This window comes from Sinohyriopsis cumingii, chromosome 1 (assembly GCF_028554795.1).
Source record: "Sinohyriopsis cumingii isolate HCF-2022 chromosome 1, ASM2855479v2, whole genome shotgun sequence".
Classification (NCBI taxonomy): Eukaryota; Metazoa; Mollusca; class Bivalvia; order Unionida; family Unionidae; genus Sinohyriopsis; species Sinohyriopsis cumingii.
Genome location: NC_142961.1, coordinates 175,035,342 through 175,051,196, shown reverse-complemented (window position 1 = coordinate 175,051,196; position 15,855 = coordinate 175,035,342). Strand labels below are relative to the sequence as shown.

The 15,855-nt window shown below is 35.7% G+C and overlaps 1 protein-coding gene across 1 annotated transcript in view; it reads right to left on the bottom strand.

The window, feature by feature from the left end:
- Positions 1–15,855, bottom strand: part of LOC149808418 (ATP-binding cassette sub-family G member 5-like) — a 53,753-nt gene that overhangs the window by 37,579 nt on the left and 319 nt on the right. The window contains exons 2-7 of the mRNA XM_089976975.1: positions 15,631–15,700; positions 13,816–14,069; positions 6,799–7,031; positions 4,506–4,638; positions 3,856–4,125; positions 2,195–2,414 (exon numbers count right to left, since the gene is read on the bottom strand). Of these exons, the coding sequence (XP_089833101.1) occupies positions 2,195–2,414; positions 3,856–4,125; positions 4,506–4,638; positions 6,799–7,031; positions 13,816–14,038 (1,079 nt within the window). The 5' untranslated portion in view covers positions 14,039–14,069; positions 15,631–15,700. The remainder of the gene's footprint in view (positions 1–2,194; positions 2,415–3,855; positions 4,126–4,505; positions 4,639–6,798; positions 7,032–13,815; positions 14,070–15,630; positions 15,701–15,855) is intronic.

The following is a 15,855-nucleotide window of genomic DNA, read 5'->3' as shown; positions in this document are numbered from 1 at the left end:
AGGTCACTAACGGAGAAACAGGGGAAGGAAACCAGACTATGGCATGTACCTATGAAATGAAGTACAATCCCCAACAATCTTAACTCTTTAGAACTGGGAAAGGAAATTCGGTGAGCCTCAGATCAGGAACCCTGATCAACACATCAAAGTTGTAGGAAAAACATATAAATACCCAATTAAAAAATATACCTAATTAAATGTTTGCATTTAAATTCTATTTGAGTCTTACGAAATAACAACACTATAGACCTTAAGGGGATACACCGATATATAGAATCCCTTATAAAATTTCAGCTCAGTGAGAGGACCCCTCAATGGTTACTAGCTAACAGCTAGGAGCATGAGATTGACCCACATAAAAACAAGGCAAAGACAGTGCGCTGCATCTGTTCGTATACCTGCAGTGACAGTAGCACTGTCTCTGCTGTTCCTACTAGTACGCCTTCGATGTGTTCTTTGTTTCAACGAATGCATCTGATTTTGGATTTGATTTTTAGCGACCTTGTTTCATTGAAGGATTTTCTGACTGCACCCTTTGATCTAGTCGTTGCCAGTAGAGCACGAAAAGATGGCGCTAAATGATAAAAATACTTTTGTAGAATAATAAGAAAATGAAAAGATGAAGCGATTGATCAAAAGTATGACCGTCAGAGGTGAACAGGCTGAAGTTAGTTGAAAATAATACGCTCAGAAATTGTAACATGAAATTCTACTTGAACTGAAACATATGTACGATGTACCTCATTGATCAAACTAAAGAGAAAGTGACCAGTACCTTACAAAGAATGCAAAAAATCAATGACAGTATCTAACACTACAACTACTTATATCAAAAAGTCACCGGCAGTACCAACGAAAGCAGCGGGACACGGACGAGAAAACTATTTAAGACATTTACAAGTGATGAACGAAAATATATAATAACAAAAACAAACAATGATATTTTCCCCTCATGTTTGGTATATTCTCATGAATAAGGATGACAGGGCAATTTCAAATACGTCCTTTCATACGACTCCATTGATTGTGCCTTGCTTTGAATTTCCATAAGAGAATAGGTTCAGTTCCTTCTTTGAAATCTCGTCTTTCTGTCATTTTTACTTCAGTCACGTTACATCGACATTCCAGACACTCTGAAGACCTATACCCTTGTTCGTGACAAACAAAACATAAGGATTTCCATTTGTCTGGTTTCTAATTTCTTTGTATAATGGTTCCTTGTCTTTGACAGTGTATACATTCTGTAGCCCAGTGTAGTTTCTCTTTACAGTCATTAGATGTATATTCTCAGTTTTGCTAATGGCGAGGTAAGAAAGACAACCTCAAAACTAAATGTGAAGTAAAGGCTGAAACTGAACTATCGCTCTAGTCAAATCGTAAACTTAGACGTGTTGAAAGAAGTTTTAAAGTAAGCTTTATATTAACGAACCACACAATTTTGCACGTTTATCTAATCACCAAACTGGCAGTATACCTCTGGAAAAAGTTTATCAGAATGTATACAAGAAACGAGTGAGACTTTTGAATCACAACACGGTAACATAATGGTACCGCACTCCTTTAAAAAAAGGATGAGAGTCCCAAGGAAGACAAGGGGAGTCCCAAGGAAGACAAGGGTTTTGGTTTCACTGGATTGGTGTTGCTCAGTAAAGATGAAGTGTTTGAAGACTGGCTCTTGGTTACTCATGTCAAATGACATCATCCATGTTAATGTTACCATAGATCCCATACCGAACATTGACGTTATTAGCATTAAATTCATATGTGTCTCCCCCGCCCATTTCGTCCAACGATGTTAAACCAACGCACATTTTTAACACTTAATCCAGTATGTTTTAATGGTGTCATTTTGCACTCATATTTTCCCCATAACTGCTGTGCTGTCTTGTGTATTAATTGTAGAATCAGATTTAATCTGCTTATTTGTGTTGGATTTCAAACACTTCTGCAAAATCTGTATTTCTCTCTCGCACTTTTACCAACACATGATATCCTAATGCAGTAGCCTAGTTGGGACGACTGTCATATGACTACCTTAGTGGATCAAATCAAAAATAAAATCTTTGGAAAACTACCCTCGACCTAATGCCAATAAGTTATCAGCTTTCCTGTTAAAAAATATATCATACTCTCATTCATGCAGAAGACAAAATAGATAAGATGGTACTCGATAAGAACAGTAATTTTTGCATACCTTATAATAGTGTAGACAACTCTGAGAAAACTAGGACTCAAGGTCAGCTTGTTACTCAACAGTTGTCTCCCCTTCGATGGCTGCAGCGTGCCCTCTTTTACAATCTGTTCCGCCTCGATATTAATGTCGGATGCGATGAACGATCGTATAAAGTATTGCTGTCTTTCTGTTGTCTTCATCTCTAGATTTGGGTCTCGCCGGTCTATGCTGGACAGGTCAACTGAAGGAGAGTAAACCTGATCAAAATTGCGTTAATTCCAACAAAGTTTTTGCATGATGTTTTCTATCAGATGATGCTCTGGCTAAAGTGGACCATACGATTGGTCATGCAGGTACAGCTCTTGCCCAACTCGTGACTGATCTGTAGTTTCGCTAGGATGTTCCTCGGTTGAGTGTATTCCAAACCTATATAACAATTGCATTATACTTTTTGCAAACTATAATCATTTCTATAACATGTCTATCACAGGTAAAAACGACCACCTCCCTAGTATCGAAGAAACTATAAAAATAGTTTCTCCTACAGACTTCATCGATAAGATAATTCAAAAAGACTAATCTAGGGAAACGATTGGCAACTATCCGTTTTGCCTTTTTCAATGTCACTAAGAACCATATAAAAGTCGTTTAGTAAGCCCTGTTAAACAGTGATTATAAGGGTCATTTGGAAAAAAACAACCGGATTCGTTATTCAATATATAAATGGTACACTAGCATTGCATGACACATCTGGATGTGATGGGTAAGATAACCGTCGGAAATGAATGGTCTGGTTACTTATCATGAATATCAGATATATTCATTGATCACGGATGGTCTGGTTACTTATCATGAATATCAGATATATTCACTGATCTTGGATGGTCTGGTTACTTATCATGAATATCAGATATATTCATTGATCACGGATGGTCTGGTTACTTATCGTGAATATCAGATATATTCACTGATCTTGGATGGTCTGGTTACTTATCATGAATATCAGATATATTCACTGATCTTGGATGGTCTGGTTACTTATCATGAATATCAGATATATTATTTGATCAAAGATGGTCTGGTTACTTATCATGAATATCAGATATATTATTTGATCATGGATGGTCTGGTTACTTATGAATATCAGATATATTATTTGATCATGGATGGTCTGGTTACTTATGAATATCAGATATATTCTTTGATCATGGATGGTTTGGTCTTTTTTCATGAATATCAGATATATTCACTGATCTTGGATGGTCTGGTTACTTATCATGAATATCAGATATATTCTTTGATCATGGATGGTCTGGTTACTTATGAATATCAGATATATTCTTTGATCATGGATGGTTTGGTCTTTTTTCATGAATATCAGATATATTCACTGATCTTGGATGGTCTGGTTACTTATCATGAATATCAGATATATTCTTTGATCATGGATGGTCTGGTTACTTATGAATATCAGATATATTCTTTGATCATGGATGGTTTGGTCTTTTATCATGAATATCAGATATATTCATTGATCACGGATGGTCTGGTTACTTATCATGAATATCAGATATATTCATTGATTATGTTGAACATAGAAAGGTAGACTGTTGATAATTGAAGTAGGAGTACTTTTTTATTTTTTAAAGGAGGGGGGACAATGGGGGAAAACAATACATTACCGTAATGATCCAGCGGATTCATATAGTGTGGACATGGATATCCAAGCTTTGAAAAATAAGGAACTAATTCGTCGGCTCCACCACAGAAGGTCAGTTCTCCGCTGGTCAAAATGGCCACCTGATCTAATAACTTGAAAATATCGGAACTTGGCTGATGTATAGTCAGTAGGACAATCTTCCCTTTGTGCGCCATGTCTGCAAGACTTTTCACCAGATGACGCGCTGTATGACTATCTAGCCCAGATGTTGGCTCGTCGAGCAATACCATATCTGAATAACATTTGAACGGTTTCACATACGAGACAATGTCTAAAATACAATGCAATTTATTAACTTCTATTATATCAATGTGGTGTTATATTGTCCTGATAATAATTTCTAGTTACCTTTATCTACGATAAGATGGATATACTTTTTTCAGTACCGCCACCATATAGGAATCCTTAACTATGTTTGAGGAGTTCTTGTTCTTCCCCCTCTTGTGCAATATTAATTCATTTCATATTCAGTCATGATATCAACAACATTATAATTACTTAGTTCAATACAACATATACGATTATGAATCTACATTCTTCATCGAATATACACCCGTACATGTCGCAAAGTTTTAGAGTTACTCTTTATAAGCAACGTTATGCTGGGTATACCTGGATTTTGAAGAAGCTGTATGGCTATGGTAACTCTTCTACGTTCGCCACCTGAGATTCCCCGAATGATTTGACCTCCGACTCGTGAGTCGGCGACATTCTTCAGTCCCATTTCCATAATCACAGTCTGTACCTATATTACGCTAATTACATGTTAGTTTCAGTCTGATTTATTAATAAATACAATTCAACCGATAAAGCAAATTATTTACTAAATATACTTCATAATTTATCTTAATGGTGAAATGAGAATTCAGCAATGCTGAAACAATGACGGCAATGGAGAGAGAGAGAGAGAGAGAGAGAGAGAGAGAGAGAGAGAGAGATTATTCACATGAAATCAAAATCGGATAATGGATATGTGTCCTCCTATAACTGCTAGTATTCACTTAAAATAACCTTAATGACAAGGAAACAAACAAAACGTTTTCATACACATCCAGTTTTTAAAGTTATCGGATAAAATTTGTTTAGTTTCGATTATTTGAGTTCGAGAAAGTAGCTAAGGAGGTTTTAAATCCTAAAATCAGATACAGGACAGAAGAGTTCGTTTCGTAAATCTTTCAAACAAATTATCACTTACTGTTGTGAAAGGTAAAAAGACAAGTAAGAATACAGTTTTGATTTTAACTTAAACGAAACATAAATATGTCATTTGGTTCATTTTTGTGTTTTATTCAGGGTTTCCACACTTTAAAAGATTATTTAGCTTAAAATACAAGGGAGTATGATGAAATACTAATGTGCTCTAAACGAAAAGCTGTTCTTTTTTTAAAATCAGATTTATTATGCGGTTTCAAACTTAAAATATGTGTATGACTATTTGCTTTATACACCACTTCGGTTTTCGTGTTTTGGTTCGCTTGCTGTAAGTGTATTTGGGTAGTGTAACAGATATCTCGTGATCGATTTCATGCTATGGTTCTCTCACTGCAAACGTGATTGGGTAGTGTAACAGATATCTCGTGATCGATTTCATGCTATGGTTCTCTCACTGGTAAACGTGATTGGGCAGTATAACAGATATCTCGTGATCGATTTCATGCTATGGTTCTCTCACTGGTAAACGTGATTGGGCTGTGTAACATATATCTCGTGATCGATTTCATGCTATAGTTCTCTCACTGGTAAACGTGATTGGGTAGTGTAACATATATCTCGTGATCGATTTCATGCTATGGTACTCTCACTGGTAAACGTGATTGGGTAGTGTAACATATATCTCGTGATCGATTTCATGCTATGGTTCTCTCACTGGTAAACGTGATTGGGTAGTGTAACAGATATCTCGTGATCGATTTCATGCTATGGTTCTCTCACTGCAAACGTGATTGGGTAGTGTAACATATATCTCGTGATCGATTTCATGCTATGGTTCTCTCACTGCAAACGTGATTGGGTAGTGTAACAGATATCTCGTGATCGATTTCATGCTATGGTTCTCTCACTGCAAACGTGATTGGGCAGTGTAACAGATATCTCGTGATCGATTTCATGCTATGGTACTCTCACTGCAAACGTAATTGGGCAGTGTAACAGATATCTCGTGATCGATTTCATGCTATGGTTCTCTCACTGCAAACGTGATTGGGTAGTGTAACAGATATCTCGTGATCGATTTCATGCTATGGTTCTCTCACTGCAAACGTGATTGGGCAGTGTAACAGATATCTCGTGATCGATTTCATGCTATGGTACTCTCACTGCAAACGTGATTGGGTAGTGTAACATATATCTCGTGACCGATTTCATGCTATGGTTCTCTCACTGCAAACGTGATTGGGCAGTGTAATATATATCTCGTGATCGATTTCATGCTATGGTACTCTCACTGGTAAACGTGATTGGGCAGTGTAACAGATATCTCGTGATCGATTTCATGCTAGGTTCTCTCACTGCAAACGTGATTGGGCAGTGTAACAGATATCTCGTGATCGATTTCATGCTATGGTTCTCTCACTGGTAAACGTGATTGGGCAGTGTAACAGATATCTCGTGAACGATTTCATGCTATGGTACTCTCACTGGTAAACGTGATTGTAACAGATATCTGCTGATCAATTACGTGAAAAACATTTTTTTCCTTCTTCTTGCTACATACTTCTTTTTAACCTGTCGCAACCACACTAGGTTGTTTATCGTGGTCTACTTTTTAAAATATAGGCCTAAATCACGACTTTTATATTAGTTTCTGTAGTTTGATATTTTTAAGAAGAAATTATACATGAAAAATTGCAACATTGTAGTAGTTTTGTTTCATTGTCCGGCAAGTGTCCTTTGCTCATATCGATACCTTTTCCTTTATATCAGAATATGAGGAATTCCCCGGTAGTTTCAGTCTGGCTGTGTACAGAAGAGTCTCTCTGACAGTCAAATTTGGGAGAAGTCTATCTGCCTGCATCACATAGGAGGCGTGGTCCTGAATGATTGCCTTGGTAACTTCGTGGTTATTGTAATACACTTTGCCCGTGATGCACCCTGAAGACCGACATGATATCGCGTCTAATAAAGAGGTCTTGCCGGAGCCTGTAGGATTAAGAAAATTATTAATCATTTAATCTTGTTCACATTTTTTATATATATAAAAGTACATTTTATGGAAAAGGAAACTGTTCATTCGCGCTTCAGGTTAGCGTAGGAAACACGTTTCTAAACGACACAATCAGATCGAGCAAAGTCACTTTTTCTAATTTTCACACATTATTTCGGATTTTTTTAATTGAAAAATAGTGAAATTGCAGCTTTGATTTGAACTTAAATAAATCACAAAAACAAATTTTCTTATCAGCTGCAATTTTATGAGGAAGGACAGGGTACAATTGTTCCAACATGAGAATAATGGAGTACTTTAGCATTTTTCTCTCCATAGATTCTCTCAGTTAAATACTTTAATTTATTATATTACGCAAGTACTCAGCTGTACTGAAAACAAAAAGGTCATTTTTCTTAGAAACCAGGCTTTAAAATGCTGTTTCATATTTATTGTGCTGCTATGGACATAGTTGACAACACATAGTTGTTTCTGTTATGAGTGGCTTAGTGTAGGGAGTGATTGGACAGTGTGACTGGTTTCATACTACTGTGCTGTTATGGACATACTTGACAACACGGTTATCACTGTTATGAGTGGCTTAGTGTAAGGAGTGATTAGACAATGTGACTGGTTTCATACTTACTGTGCTGTTATGGACATACTTGACAACACGGTTATCACTGTTATGATTGGCTTAATGTAATGAGTGATCGGACACTGTGACTATTTTCATACTTCTTGTGATGTTAATGACATATGGTAGACAACATATAGTTATATGTGATTGGCTCTGTGTAGGGATAGACAATAAATACAGTTATCTGTGATTGGTTTATTGTAAGGAGTGATTGGACAGTGTTAAGGTGGCTTCATACTAATAGTGTTGTTATGAACACTGACCGTGCAAACACATCATTTGCCGCGTTAGTATTGGTTTAGTGTAAAGGGAGATTGGACTGAGACAGTGATTTCATACCTATAGTGCTCTTAAGGACATTTACATCGTTTTCCGTGTTATGATTGGCCTAGTGGTAAGAGTAATCTGACAGAGAGTTAAAGATTGAACTCCCGTGTAAGTCCCCCCCCCCCACTCTCTCCATCTCTCTCCTTTAAAGCTGTAACAATCTCAATTGCTTGTTTAATGTATATTTTTTCTTTGAAAAATCACTTCTGCTATTTATGTTTCACACATTTTTTATATTTTTCATATTTAAACAAGAATTATACAAAGTGTTTCGAATATGCCATTATTTTGGATTAATTATCCAGTTATGCCATTTTGCATATATGATCTACGGCTCAGGTAACAAAACTACAAACAGGCTACACAAGTCAGATTATCAGCAGTTAAGCGAACAGCTTTATCGACAACGATTTTCTAAACAAAAATTACACAGAATGGCATGTCTCGCATACTTCGCTCAAATACCCATAAAAATCATTGGAGTCTAAAAAATAGGTCACTGTGATATTCTTTTGCACGTTATGTGTCATAACCTCAACGATGAATACACCCATCAAGTTTCACGACTGTACATTGCAAAGTGATATAGAAACGAGATAATTGTAAGTCCTTAACGTTGTTACCCATGACAACAATGACAACACGTTCGAAAAAGCAATACCTATGTATGTACTATGCTTTGCAAGCAAGACAACAACCTGTGTTTAAATGTCTAATTTTCTATTATCCAAAAGACATCAACATTGCGTGTTACTAAATTTTCACGGTGCTACTAAGACATCAGATGTATGGTGTTACTAAGACATCATATGTATGGTGTTACTAAGACATCACATGTATGGTGTTACTAAGACATCACATGTATGGTGTTACTAAGACATAAGATGTATGGTGTTACTAAGACATCAGATATATGGTGTTATTAAGACATCAGATGTATGGTGATGCTAAAGATATCGACTTATAGTACGGTCGTAAGAAATACATCAACTGTTTCTTGTTACTAAAACATAAACCATATGATGCTACTAAGACCTAGACTGTATGGTGCTACTAAGACCTAGACTGTATGGTGTTACTAAGACATCAATTTTATGGTGCTACTAAGACCTAGACTGTGTGGTGTTACTAAGACCTAGACTGTATGGTGCTACTAAGACATCAATTTTATGGTGCTACTAAGACCTAGACCGTATGATGCTACTAAGACCTAGACTGTATGGTGCTACTAAGACATCAATTTTATGGTGCTACTAAGACCTAGACTGTATGATGCTACTAAGACCTAGACTGTATGGTGCTACTAAGACATCAATTGTATGGTGCTACTAAGACCTGGACCGTATGATGCTACTAAGACCTAGACTGTATGGTGCTACTAAGACCTAGACTGTATGGTGCTACTAAGACCTAGACCGTATGGTGCTACTAAGACCTATACTGTATGGTGCTACTAAGACCTAGACCGTATGATGCTACTAAGACCTAGACTGTATGGTGCTACTAAGACCTAGACTGTATGGTGCTACTAAGACCTAGACTGTATGGTGCTACTAAGACCTAGACTGTATGGTGCTACTAAGACCTAGACTGCATGGTGCTACTAAGACCTATACTGTATGATGCTACTAAGACCTAGACTGTATGGTGCTACTAAGACATCAATTTTATGGTGCTACTAAGACCTAGACTGTGTGGTGTTACTAAGACCTAGACTGTATGGTGCTACTAAGACATCAATTTTATGGTGCTACTAAGACCTAGACCGTATGATGCTACTAAGACCTAGACCGTATGATGCTACTAAGACCTAGACCGTATGATGCTACTAAGACCTAGACCGTATGGTGCTACTAAGACCGATACTGTATGGTGCTACTAAGACCTATACTGTATGGTGCTACTAAGACCTAGACCGTATGATGCTACTAAGACCTAGACTGTATGGTGCTACTAAGACCTAGACTGTATGGTGCTACTAAGACATCAATTGTATGTTGCTACTAAAGACATCAGCAGCATGGTGTTACTAAATACACAGACTGTATGAAGCTACTACAGACAAAACTTTTGTTACTAAACACATCAAATGTTACTAAGACCTCGACGGTATGGTGTTACTAATACATCAACTGTGTGGTGTTACTAATACATCAACTGTGTGGTGCTACTAAATACATCAACTGTGTGGTGCTACTAAATACATCAACTGTGTGGTGCTGATAAGACATCAACTGTATGGTGCTACAAAGACAACTGTATTATATTACTAAAGACATCAATCGTATGGTGTTACTAAATACATCTACTCTATGCTGTTACTAAAGAAATCAACTGTATAGTACTACTAAGACATCAAATCTATGGTGTTACTAAAGAAATCTACTGTATAGTACTACTAAGACATCAACTCTATGGTGTTACTAAAGAAATCAACTGTATAGTACTACTAAGACATCAACTCTATGGTGTTACTAAAGAAATCTACTGTATAGTACTACTAAGGCATCAACTCTATGATGTTACTAAAGAAATCTACTGTATAGTACTACTAAGACATCAACTCTATGATGTTACTAAAGAAATCTACTGTATAGTACTACTAAGACATCTACTCTATGCTGTTACTAAAGAAATCTACTGTATATTACTACTAAGACATCAACTCTATGCTGTTACTAAAGAAATCTACTGTATAGTACTACTAAGGCATCAACTCTATGATGTTACTAAAGAAATCAACTGTATAGTACTACTAAGACATCAACTCTATGGTGTTACTAAAGAAATCTACTGTATAGTACTACTAAGACATCAACTCTATGATGTTACTAAAGAAATCAATTGAAAAAGTATTACTAAGACATCAACTCTATGATGTTACTAAAGAAATCTACTGTATAGTACTACTAAGACATCAACTCTATGGTGTTACTAAAGAAATCTACTGTATAGTACTACTAAGACATCAACTCTATGGTGTTACTAAAGAAATCAACTGTATAGTACTGCTAAGACATCAAATCTATGGTGTTACTAAAGAAATCTACTGTATAGTACTACTAAGACATCAACTCTATGGTGTTACTAAAGAAATCAACTGTATAGTACTACTAAGGCATCAACTCTATGATGTTACTAAAGAAATCTACTGTATAGTACTACTAAGACATCAACTCTATGATGTTACTAAAGAAATCTACTGTATAGTACTACTAAGACATCAACTCTATGATGTTACTAAAGAAATCTACTGTATAGTACTACTAAGACATCAACTCTATGGTGTTACTAAAGAAATCTACTGTATAGTACTACTAAGACATCAACTCTATGGTGTTACTAAAGAAATCTACTGTATAGTACTACTAAGACATCAACTCTATGATGTTACTAAAGAAATCTACTGTATAGTACTACTAAGACATCAACTCTATGATGTTACTAAAGAAATCTACTGTATAGTACTACTAAGACATCAACTCTATGGTGTTACTAAAGAAATCAACTGTATAGTACTACTAAGGCATCAACTCTATGATGTTACTAAAGAAATCTACTGTATAGTACTACTAAGACATCAACTCTATGATGTTACTAAAGAAATCTACTGTATAGTACTACTAAGACATCAACTCTATGGTGTTACTAAAGAAATCAACTGTATAGTACTACTAAGACATCAACTCTATGGTGTTACTAAAGAAATCAACTGTATAGTACTACTAAGGCATCAACTCTATGATGTTACTAAAGAAATCTACTGTATAGTACTACTAAGACATCAACTCTATGATGTTACTAAAGAAATCTACTGTATAGTACTACTAAGACATCAACTCTATGATGTTACTAAAGAAATCTACTGTATAGTACTACTAAGACATCAACTCTATGGTGTTACTAAAGAAATCTACTGTATAGTACTACTAAGACATCAACTCTATGGTGTTACTAAAGAAATCTACTGTATAGTACTACTAAGACATCAACTCTATGATGTTACTAAAGAAATCTACTGTATAGTACTACTAAGACATCAACTCTATGATGTTACTAAAGAAATCTACTGTATAGTACTACTAAGACATCAACTCTATGATGTTACTAAAGAAATCTACTGTATAGTACTACTAAGACATCAACTCTATGGTGTTACTAAAGAAATCTACTGTATATTACTACTAAGACATCAACTCTATGGTGTTACTAAAGAAATCTACTGTATATTACTACTAAGACATCAACTGTATTGTGTTATTAAAGACATCGACTGTATGGCCCAATTAAGACAGATTGTATTGTGTTATTAAAGACATCGACTGTATGGTCCTACTAAGACATCGACTGTACTAAGATATCAACTGTATTGTGTCATTAAAGACATCGACTGTATTGTGTCATTAAAGACATCGACTGTATGGTCTTATTAAGACATATATTGTATTGTGTTATTAAAGACATCGACTGTATGGTCCTACTAAGACATCGACTGTACTAAGATATCAACTGTATTGTGTCATTAAAGACATCGACTGTATTGTGTCATTAAAGACATCGACTGTATGGTCTTATTAAGACATATATTGTATTGTGTTATTAAAGACATCGACTGTATGGTCCTATTAAGACAGATTGTATTGTGTTATTAAAGACATCGACTGTATGGTCCTACTAAGACATCGACTGTACTAAGATATCAACTGTCATTAAAGACATCGACTGTATTGTGTCATTAAAGACATCGACTGTATGGTCTTATTAAGACATATATTGTACTGTGTTATTAAAGACATCGACTGTATGGTCCTACTAAGACATCAACTGTATTGTGTCATTAAAGACATCGACTGTATTGTGTCATTAAAGACATCGACTGTATGGTCTTATTAAGACATATATTGTATTGTGTTATTAAAGACATCGACTGTATGGTCCTACTAAGACATCAACTGTATTGTGTTATTAAAGACATCGACTGTATGGTCCTACTAAGACATCGATTGCATGGTGCTAGAAAAAACATAAACTGTATTGTGTTACTAAAGATATCAGCTACAGGTGCTGCTAAGACATCAGCTGTTTGGTGGTACGAAAGACATCAACTAAATAGTGTTACTAAAGACATCAGCTGTATGGTGCTACTAATATGTCATCTATATGGTGTTACTGAATGCATCAGCTGTATGGTGTTACTAAAGACATCAGCTGCATGGTGCTACTAATATATCATCTATATGGTGTTACTGAATACATCAACTGTATGGTGTTACTAAAGACATCAACTGTTTGATGTTGCTAAAGACATTTACTGTATGTGTTTATAAAGACATTGACTGTATGGTATTACCAAAGACATCAACTGTATTGTATTATTAAGACTTTAGCTTTGTTGTAAATGGTGGTAGGGGTTCTGTTTCTTTCATGAGCATTCAGGACTTCTCAAGAAGTGCATCGATGTCATACGCAACTACAATGACGTTTATCCATATACTTTAGACTAGTATCAAAATACATTAATAGCTGTCAGCCTAAATCGGTATAGGTAATTATGCTGTGATTTCAGTTTGCATGCACTTTTTACAAAAAAACCACATATTGTTTCTTTAACCACAGAGCGGTTGATGACTAATTCATTTTAATAGATAATGAATAAATTAAATTGATATAAAGGCAAAGTATTTTTATCAGATGATAATTGTTTTGATTCTATATTGAAGTAATTAATATACGTTAATGTAAACAAGAGCATCTACAGTATCAGGAGTAATCTGAACAAACCATCAGAAGAAGTTTATTCATGGTATGCAAACCTGAATTTCCAAGCAACGCTGTAATCTGTCCACTCTTCAACTGCATGGTAATGTTACTGAGGACGGTCTTGTATATTACTGGTCTTAGACACGCTCCCTTCCACCATGAACCCACACCTTGTTTGACAACACAAGACACATGATGCAAGCTCAATGTCCTCGTTTCATCTAATTCCTGCTGGATAACATCGACTTGATTCTTGGAGAACCCGAGTACGTCCATGACATAATGCACTTCAGATTTGATATCAGCTCTAGGACAACAGTTAAAAACATAGCACTCAAAAGACATGAACAATTGATTAAAATCCGTATGTGAAAATTAATAGGAAATCAATCAGTGCCAAAGTCAATCTATCTTTTTGTCTCGTACCCTCTCTCCCTCCCCCGTCTTTCTGCCTATCTGTCTATCATCCATCAATCTATTTGTATGGAACAAATATGCACACCGTATAATCATGACATAAGGCAAAGTGTATTATTCTATGGTCTTGTCCGTCCGTAGTTCAATTTGTCTGTCTGTTACCATCTTCATCTCAGCACAATAATTCGAATTCCCCGTAATCTACATTTACCAACCTATGTGGATTGCATACACTTGGGACATTGAAAAAAGCCTATTGATGTTGGACTTCAAAATGTAAAAAGTCAAGGTGACTGTGACGAAATCAGTAAATATGGTTTCCGCACAATAAGATTAGTTATGCATCATGCTCTGTAGATGTGTTGCAACTGGAGTAAGAAAGAAACCCGTCGACCTGGAGATTGAAAGGTAAACAGTCACGATCAGTTTGATTGTAGGCAGAAGACCAAAACGCTTTCTGCAAAAGAGTATCAGCTCTAAACCATGTAACCTGGTGTTGCTGTTTTTTTTTTGGGGGGGGGGGGCGTATTTTTTTTTTTGGCCGAGGTTTGTGGCTGACATTCACGTTGGGTAAGAAAGAAGCCTATTCACTTCCGAGGTCAAAGGGTCAAAGATTCAGATAACTATGAGGAAAGAAAGAAATATGATTTTGGCGCAATAACTTAAGCTCTATACCATTTACTTCAACCAAAGATTGTGGAGATGCACTTAATGTATGGAAGCAATCTATTGATTTTAGGGTCATGCGGACAAAGTTCAGTTCACTGTGTCTAAAAGAAAATGGGTTTCTATTGTATAACGTCAATATCACGGTTATGATCAGTCGATGAAAAAAAAAAAACAGTGGTTTTGCGTGATAAGTTGACTTGCAGACCGCATACTTTGACTATAGATCGAGGTCATTGAGACCCGCTGCTCAATCGTCTCCAGTCAACCGTGCTCCGCAAGTGGCCCCATAAGCTATTCAAAATGAGGCTGGCGTAAAATGTGCCTTTCCTGGTACACTTGTTTTTCTTAGACTTCGACTTATAAATTTTAGAAATAAGTTCGGGCTATTATCAAGAGAAGAGAGTATATTTATTCGTAACCTCATTTTATTTTCCTTAGAGTTTTGTGTCGGTGAAGCAAAGACTGAGTGATTACATTTAATGATACTTTATATCAATTAAAAAATGTAAAGTTTTATCAGTCATTAGTCTGAACAAGTGGTAACTGATTAAAAGGGGATGGGTTGCAAGTGCAAAGGTCATACTCATCCTCATCTTCTCTCTCTCTCTCTCTCTCATTTTCTTATCATAGTTTCAACATTATAAATTATTTTACCTATATACAGAAGTTAATAACGTATCAGGTACACTTGTACTGATAGCAAGAATAATTTTAATGAAATGATTTTAAAAATACTTTTTAGAAGTAGATGGAAGATTCAAAAAACCATAAGGCATACTTACGTATATAAATACGTTCCTTTTATTCCCCTCGAAACCAGCTTTGATAATCCAAGATAATAACACAGTATATCTTCATAATGAAAGAAAGACAGTTGGTCGGGTAGTATATTTACCGGTTAAAGTACGTCATGTGCTAGATAAGCACCATACTTACCCAGTAACAAGATCATCCTGTGATAAATGAAAAAGAAACAATACAAAGCACAAATCTTTAACCTTGGTAGC